At 40.5% G+C, this 18685-nt stretch overlaps 1 protein-coding gene across 1 annotated transcript; it reads left to right on the top strand.

Moving 5' to 3' along the window:
• The first annotated feature begins 7204 nt into the window (after positions 1 to 7204).
• LOC148017742 (uncharacterized) lies at positions 7205 to 10214 on the top strand. The gene is made up of 7 exons (XM_087661755.1): positions 7205 to 7510; positions 7941 to 8076; positions 8374 to 8432; positions 8566 to 8626; positions 9093 to 9261; positions 9456 to 9581; positions 9716 to 10214. Exons 1-7 carry the CDS (start codon positions 7421 to 7423, stop codon positions 9852 to 9854), a joined length of 780 nt encoding a protein of 259 aa, XP_087517881.1. The 5' UTR covers positions 7205 to 7420; the 3' UTR covers positions 9855 to 10214.
• The last annotated feature ends 8471 nt before the right edge of the window (positions 10215 to 18685 follow it).

The raw sequence follows: 18685 nt of genomic DNA, 5'->3' as shown, positions 1-18685 counted from the left end.
TAGGCGGTAATTGTTCAAGATTGCCAAATAGTATCATGAGCTTCTTGCTAATTGGACAGAGCAACAAGCCTTGGCAAACACTCACTATCTAGTGCATTATTATATCGAACATTATCCTTATTAGCATGGATATCTCATTGATGATGATGATTGTGTCAGCTTCTCTTATTACAATGTAGCGTTCATCTGTCTCTTACAATTTTACTAGATATTTCTATGCACATACTGGTATCTTGAATTAGTAGTGGACCGAGGTGGATAGACTGCAAAGTCTAGTTGTAGCTGCTCCTATACTACTTATCGTTAGCAGTATGCTCTTATTCCTGGCAATGAGATTGTAGCTATAGTAACATATGAGGAAGCTCTTCCCATTGCCTAGTGTGCCGTTGATGATGTGTAGGACATATGTCACATTGATGAGGTGGTTGTAGATAGCTTGTTATTCTATTGTTAGAGTACTGCTAGGAATTGTTTGGAACTCTTTCGTGAGCTCTAACATCTTTATCTGTATTGATGCAATGCTACTTTTGTAGTTAGAAGCTACTAGAGGTATTGAGAATATCACTGGGTTGTCTTTGATAAAAGGGATATTTTGAATGATTATGTTCATCAATTGGTAGGTTGAGCAAGTTTCTTTACATGTAGTCTATGATGAACATTTTGAGGTCTTCCTCATTGGCCACGAGACCATGGAGTTAGCACTCAATGTAGTATGATTGTGATAAGTTATTGACGCTTATTAGTTCGCTCTCTAGCCTAAATCTTGTTCGTACTAGTAATGTGTTAAAGAAGAAACCTTTAGTTTGGTTGCCTAGGTGAAAATCAATAAATCGTACTAGTCTAGTAAGCTGCTCCACGGGATTGCCATAAGCATCACAGAGAGTAGGTTTGAGATCAAATGCAATGGTGGTTTTGGTGGTGCTGTAGTTTTTGTGGTAGTGATAAAATGTTATATGCTCTAAGCTCGATAGCCAGGCACAGTAAAGGTCTACAAGATGCATGATGATATTCCTTGTCCTTGTGGGCTTTCATTGTGGTGTTTGTGCAGAGAGCTATCGTTATACTCAATAGACTTACTTCATGTGACTATCAAGGTTTGCATGCAATTTAATGGCACTTTAGGTGATAGTGGCTTGCACAATATTGTGGCAAAATTTACTTTTTTCTTGTTTGAGTCCAAGTCCTACAATTGCAATTTCTTGACATCTTCTATTTAGAGCAATTTGAGCAATTAGTAAGAGATGGAAGAGTTTTTTACTCGTTGAATATTTGTGTGCTCTCCCTAGAGGAGTAGTATCATTGGGTAACATGGCATAACATTTTGGTGCTCATCTCCAAGATGGTAGTAGATGTATCATTGAGTTTTAGGATCTATTGTTGGTTTCGGATCGTCACATGAGGCATACAGAAATCTGTACTTGCAGTTACCATGGCCGTTACTTTTGCTTATGTAGCAAGCACGACGACACTTATGAATTTGCTTTGCCATGATGAGGGCTCTTAGTTTTGTTATTGAACTATACCAATTATTGTTGGATGGAATGTACACGCATATCTTGTTTGTCATATTTGCAACATTTGCCTCATATAACCATAGGATCACATGGGCATATAAGGAATCCCTATGTTAGATCTCATACCTAATGACACGGTGTTGGATGCACCCAACGCAAGCAAATTTGCCAAGAATGTATTGGTTGAAGAAAAGGTGGGACTGATTATGGAAGAGGATGGCACACTCAATGGGGTAGTCTTTCCATGAGAATTCAAGATTGAACTACTTTGCAATGCATTCCAACTTGTTGAACTCAGCCCAACTTATATTGATTGACCTTGTTAGTAGTGAACGTGAGGAAGAAATGAGATATGCCCCATACGTTGACCATTGTGATAAGGTCATTCAAGTTACACTAGGGGGATCTTGGTATTGAAGTGGGAACATTTTATAGCAAAGGATGTGCCTGACAACCTCCTCGTTGGAACTATTCTTGTTTGCGTACCTGTAGTTGTCAATATCCTTTTGTGGACAAGTTGTGTTGCTTGTGCTATTCGTGATCAAGGTAGCCTATTTTAGCTTGTATAGAATCAAGGTGTAAGGCTTGTATAAGGTGTACACAGAGAACAGGGTTGATGCTCGCATCTTAATGTATTCGTTAAGATAGATATTTCCATCATAGGTGCCATGGCCAAGTGGAAATAGGAATAGAAACACTGCATTTTACAAGGTAATATCTAGGTAGGGTGAGATTCTTGCAGGCAAGCCATCCTTCCTAAACGTTGTTGTTCTTTCTATGAGATATTTATTATTTTGTAATGTGATGCATGTGAACTCATGTTGATCAGCTCTTTGGAATGCATGTCTCATTGGCTTGGCTCAACTATATTGTCGAGCAAACTATAACCCCTTTCATTCTCATGTTCTACTTGGAGCATTGGGTTCAATGGAGGGATTTTACGATGGAGCTCTAGAATCCTTTTGATGGATTTCTTGCTAAGGATGCAAAGCCCAGTCCTTAGATGTAAATGTTCTGCTATAGCCATGTACTTCTGGATCAATGGATTATGTAGCATTTTGAAAGTGAACACATCCGCAATATCAGATGTAATCAAGTCAATTCTAGTAGATGGCTTTGAAAGTGATGCATCATTCTAAGAGACTAGAGGGTTGTCAAGAGTTGATCACAATAGTCCAACGTTCTGTTCGCAATTGTTGTTGTCGTTTTGGAGACCAAGATGGATGTATCAATGATGCTCAAGAGTTGAAGTTGTAACGTCTTTACATTGATAATTCGTTTTGTGTAGTCTGGTAACAGTGAGACCACATATTTATTTCTATCTTTGTTTGCAAGACATGGTCGGCATTTTATTATCATCATGCTAACTCCATGTTGTTGGCATGCAAGGATGAGAATAGTGCTTGACAAAGTCATTATTACTTGTATTTTTGTTGTAAATGCATCATTCTTTTGTGAGATGACAGCACGATGCTGCATTGTGACTATACCACAAGATGTGTACATTGTTAGTATTCCAATGATGCTTTCACATTCTGTTGCCCAAGATGATTCAAATATGTCTATATTGTACTAAGTTGTAGTAAAGGATTTCAATGATGTTTTTCTACAAGCCATAATTTTCCTTTTTCTAGAAGTCCTGAAGGATGCCTTGTGACTTTGTTTTTGCATAGCGTACATTGATGTTTATGGAAAATCTGAGTGGAAGCAAAGATTGAAGTGTGCACAAGAGGGAGAAAAGAGCTCACAAGTACAAGAACAAGTCCTGCTTATTCAATTACTCATGAAAGTACAACTTGGGTCACTAACACTCATTAGTTGATGTAGACCCATAGGTTGTTTATATAGCCCCAGCTGGCTAGGGTTAGGGTTTCCCCTTCCCCTTGGGACCATTCACACTTAGTTACCCTTATCCCCTCCAATATAAGGAGAGTTCACATGCTTACACTCTCAACATCCCCCCAACGCCAAGTGGCATTGGATAAAGCATGACACGATGCCCCCCTTAATCCACAATGAGATGCCTTTATAAATCAGGCTACAAAAGATCGTTATAGGTAGAGAGTTTGCAAGAGTCAAAAGAGTCATCTTTAGTGGATTGGGAGGCAAAGTCAGCCTCCAATTCCTTAGGTGGTTCTGGAATACTTGGACACTTACTAGTGATATGCCCAGTCTTTTTGCATTTATTGCACTTCATTTTTTTGGGGCACTTCTTCTAGCAATTACTTGCAATATGCCCTTTTTTATGACAAAAAGAGCACTTTGTAGAAACGATATGGAGTAACACTTGCTCATGGAAAGTAGATGCTGAAGTGCCTTTGTTATGGTTCCTCTTCTCTTCATCTAGACAAGACTGGATGGTACTTGCCAAAGTTGGATTAGGGATATTGGTAGGGGTAGTAACAAGGGTTGGAAAGACCTTCTTTACAGACTTTACAAGGATGGCAATGGCATCTTCATCATGAATTGGTGCTTGAACGAAGGCCTGTTGTGCTATGAGCCCCTTCATTGTGAAATAAACTTACTTAGGTCTTCTCCTTGTTTATACTCCAAGCTAAAAAATTCTATCTTTAGGAAAATCTTTGAGTTCTTCCCTATAGCACCATAGAACCTTTCAAGCTCATCCCATTTCTCCTTGGCAGTGGATAGTTGGTCAATATGATGAATTAGGGATTCATCCAAATGAAGCATGATGATAGCCTAAGCTCTTTAATCATTTTCTACATCAAGGGGATTTGATGGATCAATAACTTTGGTCCCTTTTATGAAGGGCCAATAGCCATGTTCCATCATTTTATATTTCACTAGGACTTGCCAGGGATGAAAATCTTTTTCATTAAACTTGTGGATTTGAGGCCTTACATTTGCATAAGCCATGGCCATAATAGGAAGGACTTACCTATTGCCCTAGGCAATGGCAGTGTCTAGTCCTTTATAGGTGGCCAAGTACGAACCAACTAACATAATTGATAGCCTTTACAAATGATAACCAACTTTAAAACTATAAGGATGAAAAAGGTTGGAAATCATACATATGTAATATCTCAAGGTAAGATTTTGGCAATCCTTTCTTTCGGACAACCCTTAATTTAAGTTTTGTTATTTTCCTAGGTTTAAATGAGGTGAACTTTGATTGGACTTTTGGCTCCTCCCCACCTTGTGGTTTAGTGTACGAACATTTGGTTGAGCAAGGTTGATTAATGACTTCGACACTTGGTGAAGCATTCGAGGAGATTTCAATCACATCAATATTCATGTTTCGACATAAGGTAGTAGCACTAATGTCACTAAATGCCTTTTCAGTGCTTAGAAGCACTCATCTCAAGATTGAGATATTTAGGTATTTACCTTGTCAAGCTTGGTGAGATACTTGATTGATTACTGGTGTTGAAAGCAAGCTTCTCAGTGAGCTTATGATGTCCTCTGAGTGTTGAAGCTATTCAGAAATTGGAAATGCACTTTATAGCATGTGCTTCAGTGATTAAAATCACCGTTGATGATTCCTAGATTGAAAAAAGTGAAAATTAGGAAGCTTGAAGCTTTTTGGCTATGGCTACTAGAAAATCCATAGTTAGGGTTTTGCTCACAGTAGACAGTAGGAGAGGAATTAGGACAAACACTCTTAGGTGAAGATGATCCACTATAGGGGCTACAATAGCCCTATGATAGCCGAGAAGATTACTCCACGTGCAGATTAGGCCATTATCTAAAACTTCACATTTCCAAAACTGCGCCATTTTCTGAGAATTGAGCAATGCTGCCCTCTACTTCATCTAATCCCCGCGTTTAATTGTTGGGGGTAAAGGCGCCTTAGCCTAGCTGCTTGTGTATTACTACACTAACAATCACTGCCACTGCACACTGCAGGTGGCGGGTGCCAATCACCGTCACTTTATTCTTTATTCTTTTAGTAATAGTTTGAATAAAGGAAGGCCCGGTCACACATTGTGACTGTTGGAGTTCCCATTTCTTGTCTCTCTCTTTCTTGCTCTTGCTCTCCCGCCATAGCTCTCGAGTGCAAGCTTCGATCCTTCTCACCTTTCATTAATGCGTCATACTGAAGCGCCCTAAGTTGGGGAGAAGCTCTCTAGAAGGAATCATGAGCTGAAATGCTCTCCTTTGCTCTCCCCAGATTCTCCAACGGAGGTGGGTCTAGCTGGCCATGGTGGAAAAGGAGGTAAATGAGAAGGTAAAGGATTTTCTTGTGCACTTAAGTGTGCAAAAAGGCTGAGTGAAGCTAAAGGATCAGAGATGGCTCTGATACCATGTGGAAAATCAAAGTGAAAGCAAAGATTGAAGTGTGCACAAGAGGGAGAAAAGAGCTCACAAGTATAAGAACAAGTCTTGCTTATTCAGTTACTCATGAAAGTACAACTTGGATCACTTTCACTTATCGGTTGATGTAGACCCATGGGTTGTTTATATAGCCCCAGCTAGGCTAGGGTTAGGGTTTCCCCTTTCCCTCTTAGGACCATTCACACTCAATTACCCTTATCCCCTCCAGTATAAGGAGAGTTCACATGCTTACACTCTCAACAATGTTGAGATGAGAACAATACATTTTTATCATTCAACTTCACTACGCTTGTTCATGAAAACAACATGCTATACTTCATAATTACACATTAAAAAAAAATAAAAAGCTAGTTTATCTTTTTTACGTGGGAGAATGATGGTTTTTATTATTTTAATAATAATTTAAATAAATAAATAAATATTACAAATATTTCAAATAAATAAATAAAATAAAAAACATGTTATATAGCATACCGAAGACTTGGCACAATCTCTTCGTATTTGAATAATTACGAGGGAATGTGTCATTCTCCCATCCATTCAAAATATGCCGTTTGTTCAAAAGAAATATAGTTTCCTTTTTTTTAGTACGTTTGAAAGATCATTACATTTTCATTTTTTCCATACGTTCAAAAGACCGTTTTCTTTTCCTTTCCTTTCACTACTAATTAATTATTAACTGCTTTATATACTACTGATACTACATAAGTCTAACTAATTAACTAATAATATTATAACTACTAATACTACTGATGAGTCTAACTAGCTAATACTACTAATAATATGATACTAATACTATCAATAAGTCTATCTATTTAACTAATACTACTTAAATATAAACTAATAAATTAATAAATATCAATATTGACAACTCAAAAAATGACCTTATTCATTTGTTGGTTGGCAACCAAGTTTGTCAACAGCACGTTCGTCGTTCGTTGGAGCAGCGGCAAGCGCACACATCACAGCACTACACACAATTACTCACTTGTCACACACTGTGTTGCACACGATGCTCATGCAAAAGTAACATGTCAAGTGTCGCTTGTTGGAGAGTAGCATGTCAAGCACCAGAGCAGTCGAAGGGTTGAGCTTTCAAAGAGAGCTGGCACACCCATACATTGCTTTTGCGTTGCAGCAGTACGCTCTACACAGACCGAGAAGCGACATAAATAAACTTACTTTTTGTTTTCTTTTGTTTCATTCGACGTTAGTTTTTCTCAAATGTAAAAACACTACACGAAAATAGGCAAAAAGAAAAACTCTTTCTAAAAAAGATTTTTAATTTTTTTTATAAAGACATATTAGATTTTTTTTAAAAAAATTATTATCTACATAATTAGAGGTTACAACGTTATTGAAACATCTAGAAGATCCTGGAGCTCTTAGGGAGACGTCCCGTAAGGCTTGTGAAGGGTGGTCACTACAAACGTTAGGAGATACGAAAGTTGGCGTCCTGTCAGGCACGCTCCACATAACCCAGAAACAGGTCTAGAGACGGAACAGGAGACAGACACAGAGAGCAAGAGAGAGACACAGAGAGCGAGAGAGAGGGAGGGAGGTTCGCCATTACCGAGTTACAGGGACGCATCCGAGCAGGGCAAAGAACGATGCTTCGGGACAACGTCGAGAGCGTCTACAACCTCATCCCTCCTCCCCCTTCCTCCACCAGCAAGCACCGCTCTTACCCCAAATCCAAGGTCTCTGTCCTCCTTATATCAATCATTCCATTAATCTGCAGTCTTCCTTTCTCATGATCCCCGATATGCTTGTCAATATCACGAAGCAGCATCTTCCATCTTTCTGCATCACACTCTGTTGTTGTAATGCTCTTGAATACGTCAAACCCTAATACGATTCTCCAAGTAGAAAACAGCACAGATGAGCAGTTGATATATAGATTCGCGGTGGCATGCAGGCAGTGTTTAACATTTCAATTCACCATGGCGTGCTCTGAATTTATCAATGAAGCAGCTAACGTGTCGATTCAGGATAGCACGCCCTGTGTTATTAAATACATGTCTGAATAACTTCGATTCCCTGTGTTAAATGCATGCCTGAATAGCTTCGATTCAGGATAGCATGCCCTGTGTTAAATGCATGTCTGATTTGCTTTTGTCTGGTCTCTAGTACAATGCAGAGGAAGATACATTCTTGACATATGCCAAGTTGAGGCGGCCCAAAGCAACATTTGGGCATCTGCCGGGGTTGCGGAATCCCCACACCGATGAGTTTCTGAAGAAGCATTCGAGGGTCAAACTTCGGCGTAAGTGCTTTCAGAATACACCTGCACAGATGCAGTTCTAAATCCATCCTGTACCAGAGAAATTTGAGATTTGCACATGTTTGAATCAACATTATTCCAAGTGGCACCTAACATTTGTGCATGTTTTCCACTGGAATGCTCGTAATTTTCCTATAGCTTGTCGCCATGAACAAAATGTTCAGCTCCTACCAGTGCAAGTCTTGTTTAATTTGAGTACAGGTGTATTAAAATATGTTCTCCTATTACAGCTTGTTGCCATGAATTGAAATTGAAGAGTGTTCAGTTTTTCCTCTGCAGCATTTGTGATTCGGACTCCCAAAATACGCTTCAAGCCGCCCATTCCACACGATAAGCCAGTATGGTTTTACTTCTTCTGTTTGGGTTGTATTATCACTTGTTTAGATTGCAGCTGGTGCTTTTTAGCCAAGGCTGACCTTTAGCCATTTTCATTTCAACGTTGTTGTAAGCTTCATGGTTTCTTTGCTGCAGGTTCTTAAGCATCCCCACAAGGATTTTATCACTTCAAATGCTGTTGAGATAATCCATTCGAGTAAGCTCTACATTTCTTGCCAGTTTTGATCCCATCTGTTGTATTTTTTGGTGCGATCAGAATATTGTTAGCTGAGCAGTGTAGGGCTCTCAGTACTTGTTGGTGGTAGGAAGAAATCTGTTTCTGTGTGAGCAGTGCATGCATCCTTGTTACAAATGTTGTAGTTCATCCTCAGCTCAACTTATAGAGTTAAAGGGGATGAAGCAGCTTGTTGACCTTGTATTCTGGTAGTAATTACACTCTAGGAGCTTTCTTGTTTTAACACATGCTCAATGTTATCAAGAGTGTTATAGAATTAAAGGGAATGAAACAGCTTGTTGACCTTGTAGTCCAGTAAGTGATTACACTCTAGGTGCTCGCTTGTTTTAGCACATGTTCAATTTTATCAGAATCATTAGTAAACAGTATATTTTGTATACTGTTTTGCTAAATAAAATAAGTTCTTTGGGACTATTTCATGTCATAGCACCAAAGAAATTGCCGGTTTATGTGCGGCCGTATGTTGAAAAGCCTGATTACGGAAAAGTTCCAAAGTATCTTGTGAACTATAATAAAGTTTTGAAGGAAAATCAAAGTAAAGCAAACTCAGAAGGATCTAAAAGGCAGGGAGTGGGAACTCAACCAAATACCAGGAGGCAAGTCAACAAGGCCCCTCTTAAAGTGTTTCTCTAAGTTCCCCTTTATGGTCCACTGAAACAGTGACTCCTACATAAGCTATAACCTCTCTGGCACGGTCATGCAAAGAATAACCATTTCCCAATGGAGTGCTTGATAATTTTTATCTGATTTATGTTACTTAGAAATGCCTGCTTTGTATGATGTGTTGCAGGTTGGAAGAGTTCGAGAAGCAAGAGCTAATTGAAGGGCTTAAGAAAAAGTGGCAGCAAGTGAATACAACATATCAGAAAACCTCAGTAACACTTGATACCTGGGCAAAGAAAGCACGGAAGGAAAAGTGTGTGAATGCCCCTTTAATTTTTATATTTCTTTAGCTTTAGCTATGAACAGTCACCTTGTACGGTGCAGGAATCGATACGCATCCTCATAATGACAAGACATTTGAGATAGCTGTGTTGGTAATTGCTGCAGGTTTGAGGAGCAACTTATGGAAATTGAGAGAGATATACAGACTTTATCCAGGCGTGTTGTTTTAGTCGTGGATAACGGCAAATCACAGTCTTCTAGCAGCTACTCCAGCAAGAGAAGGCACCTAATGAGTCATTGGTGATACTGAGATTGGAAACCAGTCAATAATCTGGCAGTTCTGTTCCTCGTATACAGATGTATCCATCAGGAAGCCAATCTACACAAGTTGATGCTCAAAAGATGAGATAGATCTGCTTTTCCAAATGGATATCAAATTGGCCTGGAGTAGCCAAATCATTTGCACCTATAGCAAATTTCTTTGATGAACTTAATTCTGCTACTGTTGTAACTACTCATTTCAAGGTAGTATACTGAACTGTGTTATGTAATAAAGCAACAAAATAGTGTACACGGCATTCTTTCTAGCCTAACTGGGTTTAACTGCAACATAAACACTCTTATCAACAAATGGTCTTAAATTGAGCACTAAAAACATGAAGTTTCAACATTGAGTCTGTTAAGAAAGTTCATTCCATTGTCAATATGTGTCTATACATTATACATGTGACAGAATGAGAGTTGCAGAATGTATACCTGCATCTAGCAAATAATGCGCGACCCTAATCTGTTATGTTATTGAGGAAAAGAATGTGGGAAAACAAAATTTGGCAAATTCAAAACTCAACCAGTACTGGTTTTTGCAGCAACACTATAAAATGGAAGCTGAAACATCTTCATGATTTATTATAGGAACTCACTCTTTGTCTGGAGTGGAACTTAAAAGCCTAGTTTCTAGTCAGAAAAAGCCCAAAAAGAAAGTTAGGATTTTAAATTCAAGATAATCAATGAAAGAAAACATGTCTTTGCGCCTAAGACTTTCGCTTTCGTGAGCTTTAGGCCTTGTTTGTTTCACATTTGGGAGCAAAGAGAAGCAACTCACAAAGAAAAAAAAAGAGATGTCACATGACATAATGATACTCTTTGCCTGTGTTGACTATGATATCACATGACATACTCTTTGCCTGTGTAGACTATGATATCTCATGTACACATATGGATGTGGTTGTGAGGGTTTCTAGAAGATATTTCTTAGAAACAACTAATCAAAGAATTGTTGCAATTATTATATGAGACGAAATATCAACCATTTACTTTGCGAGTGTTCTATGAATCATTGTTTTTTAATTGTAATGCTATTGGTTGTATTAAAGTAATAATTTCATCGCTTACTACGTGTGAACAATAGTGTTGATAAACTTAGTAAGGACAATCTTTACAGGGTTCTCCTTTCCAAGACGTTCTAACAACTTAGAAAACCACCTTACAACCACACCAAATTTATCAATTGGGTTAACTAAGACCCAATGTAATGTTCCAAATTTCTTTTTTTTCACGTGAATTACCCTTACGGGAAGGGGGGATATCGATATGGCAATTTCTTGAGGATAATGCAAATTTTTTAAAAATCCCCCCCCCCCCCCCCCCCCCCTTCAGCTGACAGTTGTGCTGGAAGGGGAGGGGAATAGAAACCATGGAGAAGCTCCTCGGTGGGAGCTCGCGGGAGTGTGAGTGCCATGCATATTGACATGATGGAGAGGGAGGATCCCCCCTCCCCTCCCCTATTTAAACAGAGGACGGCGCTGTGATTGAGGAGGACGACACTGCCAGACGGATGAGGTGGAGCTGAAGTGGGAAGATAGGACGGGACACTGAGAAGAGCTGTCACGTTGAGGGAGCCATGTGCCGTGACGCGGCCAGGAAAAACCGAGGGGGGGGATTCTGAAGACTACGCCAGAACTGTCATCTGTCGCCAACATCGGCCGCTTGGAAATCGCCATCTGCCGCCTGGGAATCGCCATCCGCCACCATTAAGTCATTCCCTTCCCTCCACGTGGCTTTTTGAGCCCACAGAAGCTTCTAAGGGGAGGATCTAAGCCCCCTTTCCTGTGAGTTTCTTTTAAACCTTCCTCTTGAAGGTTTCTTTTCCCCTTTTCCACCCCCGGGATTTATTCCCCTCACAGGCGATTCTTACACCTTTTTCCCTCCGTGCCTAAGCCCTTTTCACCCCCCCCCCCCCCCCCGGTATCCACACACATAAGCCCCCTTTCACCCTTCACCTTTTCCCTTGGCTTGGAACTTGCCCCTCGTGTCCACACACCCCCAAGGGTTTTTTTTAAATCCCCCTAAGCCCTTTTCATCCCCCTTGTGTTCCCTTCGCCCCATGGTGTTGCCCTTCGTCTTTCCACCCTGGGTTTTAAAACCCCTAAGGCCTTTTCACCCTGTGTCCACACACCCTTCCCCCCCGTGTTCACACACCCTTCCCCCGTGTCCAAAAATCCCTTCAAGATTCCCCATCCTATACCCTTTCACTCCCATGTCCAAAGATCTCCTAAGGTCCCCTTCATATGCTTTTGGAACCGCACACACACACCCACCTTTTTTCCAGTGTATATACCCCTATAGGGCTTTTTTTTAAAGGCTTTGTAGACCTTTCCCTCCCAAAGAAACTAAGACCTTAAAGGTCTTATTAACCCTTCTCGTGGATAAACCCTTGACTGTTCCTTGTCTTCTCAAAATACCCTTGGGACTTGGTTTTTCCCCACTCGAAAAGGAGAAGAAGAGTATTGACGTGCAAGGGAGCGACGGTGGGATTTTGAAAAGGAGTGTAAAGTTGCTTTCACGTTCGAAGGACTACAACTACGATGCCGCCTAAGAAAGTCCAAGGAGTCGCTGCGGGAGGGTCATCTCCCGGTATCCATGTGGATATCTCACCCCAAACCCAGGTTTTTCCTTCTTAATTTTATATCGGTTTTAATTCAATCGTGCAAGATGAATTGTTAGGGATAAGATATATTTTGTCCTAGTTATTTATGATGTGAAGGAATTTAGTTTAATTGAATATGCAAAATAAATAAAGTATAAACATAGTTTCCTTCAAATAGCATTATGCATTGAAACGAATTATGAGCAAGATTATTTACCCACTAAAGTAGTGTACTTCAGTTAAGCCTAGAAGGTATAAAACTGCGTCTTGCACTATTAACCACTATTCTTTTTACAACGAATCATCATGGAAGGTGCGAATCATGAAAGGTTTCTTACGATGCTTAAACTCTAGAAAGTTATCATTGCTAATTGCATAACTTTGCAAGGGAAAGATTGCTTATTTGGCATGAGTTTTGTTCGCAAGGAAAAAGGGAGATGAATTGAATTTACCTAACCTCAAATCAATAAAGTTTAGGATTGAAAAATCAATTGACACATAGATAATAAATCGTGCGGAGGTGATCTCGATATTACCTTCTAAAAGTTAACAAAATTAATATAAACTTAGAAATACCTATGCTGCGAAATATTCATTGGGAATGAATTAAAATCTAAGAAACGTTTATACCTTAAATACTTGCCCACATTTCTTGATTGTAGGGTTAGTAAATTGTAAACGTAAAAGAACTAGGGTTTGTCCCTGAGTTTCTTAAAGAAAATAATAAAAGCTAGGAAACCCTAGGTCTGACAAACGTCAGCTTAAAGAAACCGAAACGGATTTTTTCGTAACTCCATTATCGCATAGTACGATGCAGGACTTGCGCGGCAAGTACTTGCCTGCCTGACCCTAACCAAGGGGGTTGTTGACCACGCTGGGAACGTGGACCGAACCCGCCGCGAGATGTCTCTCCATTGAGCGCTACTTGGAGTAGGAGGACGCTTGGGTGCCAGGGGGGGCTCTGGCCGTAAATCCCTTGCCTTCCGGGTCCTGCACAAGAGGCTAACGTGACTTGGGATTGGATCTCGAGGTCCGCATACTAGTCTACGGGCGGAAACTTGGAATAGTGATCCCTGTGGATTGTTGGATAGCCTTCGGGCGGTTTATGGACAAGCCTACGGGCGGAACTCCTTGTATTTCAAAGATAAATATGATGATATGTTAATAAAGAACTTGTATGATATTGTTTTTCTATGTCTCGTGATAAGATTACATGAAGGAACCAATGCTTAACGGATTAATTAAATAAGCTAATTGTTACATGTCCAATTAATGTGTTAGTTAATTACATAACTAAAACAAACGGAGGAAAGTGTGGAGGATGGGCCATGGGTCCGTCCTACGGTTAGGTGGTCCCGGTTGGCCGGGAACTTTTCTCAAATCTTGAAGAACAGTGGGATGATTGTCAAAGGACACGAACAACGAAAGCGTTGATCTAGAGTTATGTCTTAACCGATTTACGCTGTTTTAGGATAACGGAATGGGACTATGCCTTATGGTAGAGAGGTTGAGCTTTGCATCCCTCTCGTTTCCCATTCTCCTTGAACCAAGTGCAGCGTGAATCCGCTTCGGACCTGGCGTTTCTGCATAAAGTAGTTCACTTGGGTCCGACGCTAGTTGCTGTTAGGAAATGACCAATCAGGAAAACCCTTATTCCGGTTGATCCTAAGTGGGAATGGCCAGAATACTTCCGCTACGTGGCAGCCGCGGAAAGCCCTAGATTGCAAATCCCGTAACATTTCATGGGAGTGCCCGGGCGGAGCTTTCTAGACATCCTTTCCAATGGACTGCTAAGACGTGTCCTGGATGATACTAGTGGACACGTTATAGTTGGTATCAGAGCCGACCAACAATGGAATTGTTTTTATGAAATCTCAATGAAGTGAAGTAAAGAAATTGTTGCTGTCCAAACATTTCCTTACCTTCAATGCTATCTTGCAGAATTACGAAGCGTGGAAGAAGTTTTTGGTATTTCGGGTCATGTTTATGACTGCAATGCATTCTTCGCTTTATAGATAAAGAATCGGGATGATGAAAATCCTAGAGTAGATCTATAATCCATCACCTTTGTACATGGAACGAAGATGGATGGGTGCTTCAGGAATCTACTATATAGCCGCCCACCGGGTTGCTTATCTACAGACCAACCTAAAGAGGATCAAGTGGTTGGAAGACCTGAAAGTCGTGAAGCTGTTCATTTTTGTGGAAGCTCACGTAAATTCAACTTTACATATTCAAGGTCGGAGGGTTGAGATGAACTCATATGTATATGAGGAAGTAACCCGTGTAATCCCCGCCGACAGGATTAAAGTGTTGGGCCGCCATGAAAAGTATGGATTCCAACGAAAGGGATATCCTAAACTTCCAATGACCTATCGATTCCTGAAGATCTATGACCCAAAACCCTGCTATTACATAGTTCCTATAGATAAATGCAACATAATGTTGTTCTCCCCAAACTAAATGTAACTATTGGCTTATCATCGCATGAAATGTTGTATTCAAAAGGGCTATGCCCATATAAATACAAATAAAGACTTCTTTTTATCAATGTCTGTGCATGAGAGTTGATAAAAAGTTAAGTAGCTACATTGTTTACGAGATAGCTGAATTAAAATTGTAATATAAGCTAACATCGATTATCGTATAATAACATTAAGAAAACCTTTATTCAGACACAACCCCAGGTACAGGTTCCTAATTCGCCTCCTACATCAAGTACTGCTATAATCCAGGAGAATAAGTTCCTTCTCAAACAGATTAAGCCACCCGAGTTTGACAGGAGAGACAGATTCATCCAAGCTGATGCTAAAATTTGGATTGAGTCCATGGAGGATTACTTTGAAGCAGCCAGTACTGCACTCGCCAATTAGGCTATGCTTGCCAAGTTAAAGCTCACCGGCGAAGCCAGACTTTGGTGGAAGCAATGGTGTAGGGATCAAGGGATCACAGAGGGATCCGTTACCTAGGAGAAGTTGAAGAAAGCCGAGCAGGGAAGATACTTACCACCTGCATATCACACGACGCAGAAAATGAACGAGTTCTATGAGCTAAAACAACTAGGACTCACTCTTGACGCATACTACTCTAAATTTGTCTCACTTTTAAAGTATGCGCCATAGATGGACATGACACAGCAGGTGTCCAAATTTTGTGTGGGCTTAAATCCACCAGTAAATACCCGTCTCGAATCTATGCGTCCATCAGATCTTCAGGATGCACTCATTCGAGCGGCGCCTATAATTCAGGAGGTGTAAGCTAGACCAAGGGGTAACAAAACTTGGTCTTATAATAACCCGAACAGAGGAGCATTTAGACCTCAAATGAAGAGAGTTCAAGGCCATAATCAAGGACAAAGAAAGAAAGCAATGACAAATAACGTCAACAACTTTGTTCCTACTCAAAGTAATGGCCGAAACCTCCGTTTTTTCCATTGCAACAAAACTAGTCACTTCAAGAGGCAATGTCCCAAGCTCGGTGGAGGACATCGCCAAGCGCCTTTTCAAGGAACAGGCTGTGGTCAAGGAGCCGCTACCCGAGGAAGAGGAAGAACCGCCTGCATTGCCAATATGCAAATGTGCGAAGAAGAAGAAGAGGAAGAACCGCCTGCATTGCCGCTTTACACAAGAAAGAGCCGAATCGCCAGTTCTCGGTGATTCAGACACCGTCAGACTATCAAGGTAAACGTTTCAAGACCTTGATTGATTGTGGTAGTACACATTCCTTGATCTCACCAGCATGTGCAAAAAGATTAGGAATAGCCATAGTAGAAGCACCTACCCTGCTTATGGAATTGGCAAATGGTCGTGAGGTTACTTGTACCAGGCAAACTGCTAAGGTGGAATTCTTTCTGGGAGAAAAGGAGACTTTAGTTAAATTCAGAGTCATGAAATTAAGTATCCATGAGTGTCTACTCGGAATGGATTAACGACGCCCACATTCACTGTGGGAAGGGTCAAGTTTCCTTTCGAAACTCTAAAAGGGAATTAGTCACAACTCAAGGTGAGGCAGGAGTGCCAAGAATCCAATTGGCCAAAGTGTCTCGGATCATAAAAGGAGTCAGAAAAGGATTACCTATTTACTTGATCAAACTTAACAAATTAGATCAAAAGCAAGAACCTCATGAAGGACCTTCTTGGCTAAAGGAATACGCGGACGTATTCCCTGAAGAGTTGACTGAACTTCTGCCTCAAAGAGAAGTGGATCATGAGATTAGGTTAGTACCTGGAGCTGCGCCAATTGCAAAGAGACCTTATAGAATGTCCATACCAGAAGCAATTGAGTTGAAGGAACAACTCAAGCAACTGTTAGATCAGGGCTACATCCGGCCTAGCAATTCACCGTGGGGAGCTCTAGTACTATTCTAGAAAAAGAAAGATGGGACACTTCGACTATGTATTGATTACCGAGGGTTGAATCAATCAACAGCCAAGAACAAGTATCCTATTCCTAGAATAGATGAGCTTCTTGATCGTCTTCAGGGTGCGAAGATCTTCTCCAAGATTGATCTCAGGTCAGGTTACTATCAGATAAGGATCAAGGAAGAAGATATCCCAAAGATGGCCTTCAATACAAGATATGGGCACTTTGAGTTCCTAGTTATGTCATTCCGGCTTACGAATGCACCTGCCACCTTCAATAGGCTAATGCAGGATATCTTTAGGCCATATCTTGATGATTTCGTGCTTGTCTTCTTCGATGACACTTTAGTCTATTCTAAATAGGAAGAAGATCATGAACCTCAACTTCGGATTGTCCTTGAGACAATGAGGTCGCATAAGTTGTATGCTAAAATGAAGAAGTGTGCATTCTTCAAGCGTCAGATTGAATATCTGGGATTCATAGTATCATCAGAAGGAATATCAGTGGACCTAGCCAAGGTCAGAGATGTGCTTGAGTGGCCAACACCAGTATCCATCAAAGAGATACGTAGCTTTCTTGGATTGACAGGATGGTATAGGGTCTTCATAAAACACTATGCTTTGATTACAGCACCTCTGACAGACTTACTGAAGAAGCAAACTTCCATTGCATGGTCAACTCCCGAACAAAATAGCTTCGACAGATTGAAGCAAAGTTTGGTATCAGCACCTATTCTAAAACTTCCAAACCTCATTAAGGAGTTCGAGGTAGTAACTGATGCTAGCATTCTTGCCTTGGGTTGTGTACTTATGCAGGAAGGTCATCCAGTAGCATACTCTTCAAGGAAATTGAAGAGTTATGAAAAGAATTATGCTACGCATGATCTAGAATTACTAGCTGTCATCCATGCTCTAAAGCTTTGGAGACACTACCTGTTGGGTAACAAGTTTACTCTAGTAACCGACCATAAGAGTCTCAAATGGATCTTTACCCAAAACGAGCTCAACATGAGGCAACATCGATGGATTGAAGTGTTGGAGGAATATGACTTTGAAATCAAGTACCGACCAGGGAAAAAGAATGTGGTTGCCGATGCACTTAGTCGCAAGGCATTCCTAAATTCCCTAATCTTGCAGAATCCATCAACGGCCAGATCTCTAGCTACAAAAGTATCTATGCCAAACAACCCTATACTTGAGTTAGCTAGAGAGGAAGCATGCCATGATTTGGCCTACCAATCAATGCTAAAGGATATCTCTATCAAGGAGCAGAACCAAAAGTTGCAGGCTAAGTATCAGGAATTTTCCATTAATAGTAGACTTGTCTACTACAGAACAAGGCTGTGTATACCAGCAAGCCAATCACTTAAGCAGAAGATAATGTGGGAAGCTCATGACTCTCCTTTCGCAGGACATCCTGGATATGCTAAGACTCTTAATGCAGTTAGGAAGAGCTACCATTGGGAGAGGCTCAAAGGTGACGTTCTCAAATATGTCACTGAGCGTTTGTCTTGCCAACGTATCAAAGCCAAACATGTCATGATGCTAGGGAAGCTGCAACCGCTTGACATTCCCCAAATGAAATGGAAATTCATTAGTATGGATTTTGTTGTAGGCCTACCCCAAGTCCAGGGAGGATACAACTCCATCATGGTTGTGGTTGACATGCTTACTGAGGTTGCACTCTTTATTCCAGTAAAGACAAACTATAAAGTCTCAGACATTGCAAGACTTTTTATCAAGGAGGTATTCAAGCTACATGGTTTACCCAGAAGAATCATTAGTGATCGTGAGTCTCTTTTCACATCACACTTCTGGAGAGCTATCTTTGAAGCTATTGGGACTCAA

The sequence above is a fragment of the Lygodium microphyllum genome, chromosome 21, assembly GCF_053477565.2.
Source record: "Lygodium microphyllum isolate KBCC chromosome 21, Lygodium_microphyllum_v1.1.10, whole genome shotgun sequence".
In the NCBI taxonomy this organism is placed as follows: domain Eukaryota; kingdom Viridiplantae; phylum Streptophyta; class Polypodiopsida; order Schizaeales; family Lygodiaceae; genus Lygodium; species Lygodium microphyllum.
Note: the sequence above shows the minus strand (reverse complement) of the source record. Positions and strands in the feature narration are given on the sequence as shown.

Excerpts from the sequence above, each read along its gene's own strand:
- LOC148017742 (XM_087661755.1), top strand. The coding sequence starts at position 7,421 with ATGCTTCGGGACAACGTCGAGAGCGTCTACAACCTCATCCCTCCTCCC. Across the intron at positions 7,511-7,940 it reads GCTCTTACCCCAAATCCAAG|TACAATGCAGAGGAAGATAC; the intron begins GTCTCTGTCCTC and ends TCTGGTCTCTAG. Across the intron at positions 8,433-8,565 it reads CCATTCCACACGATAAGCCA|GTTCTTAAGCATCCCCACAA; the intron begins GTATGGTTTTAC and ends TCTTTGCTGCAG.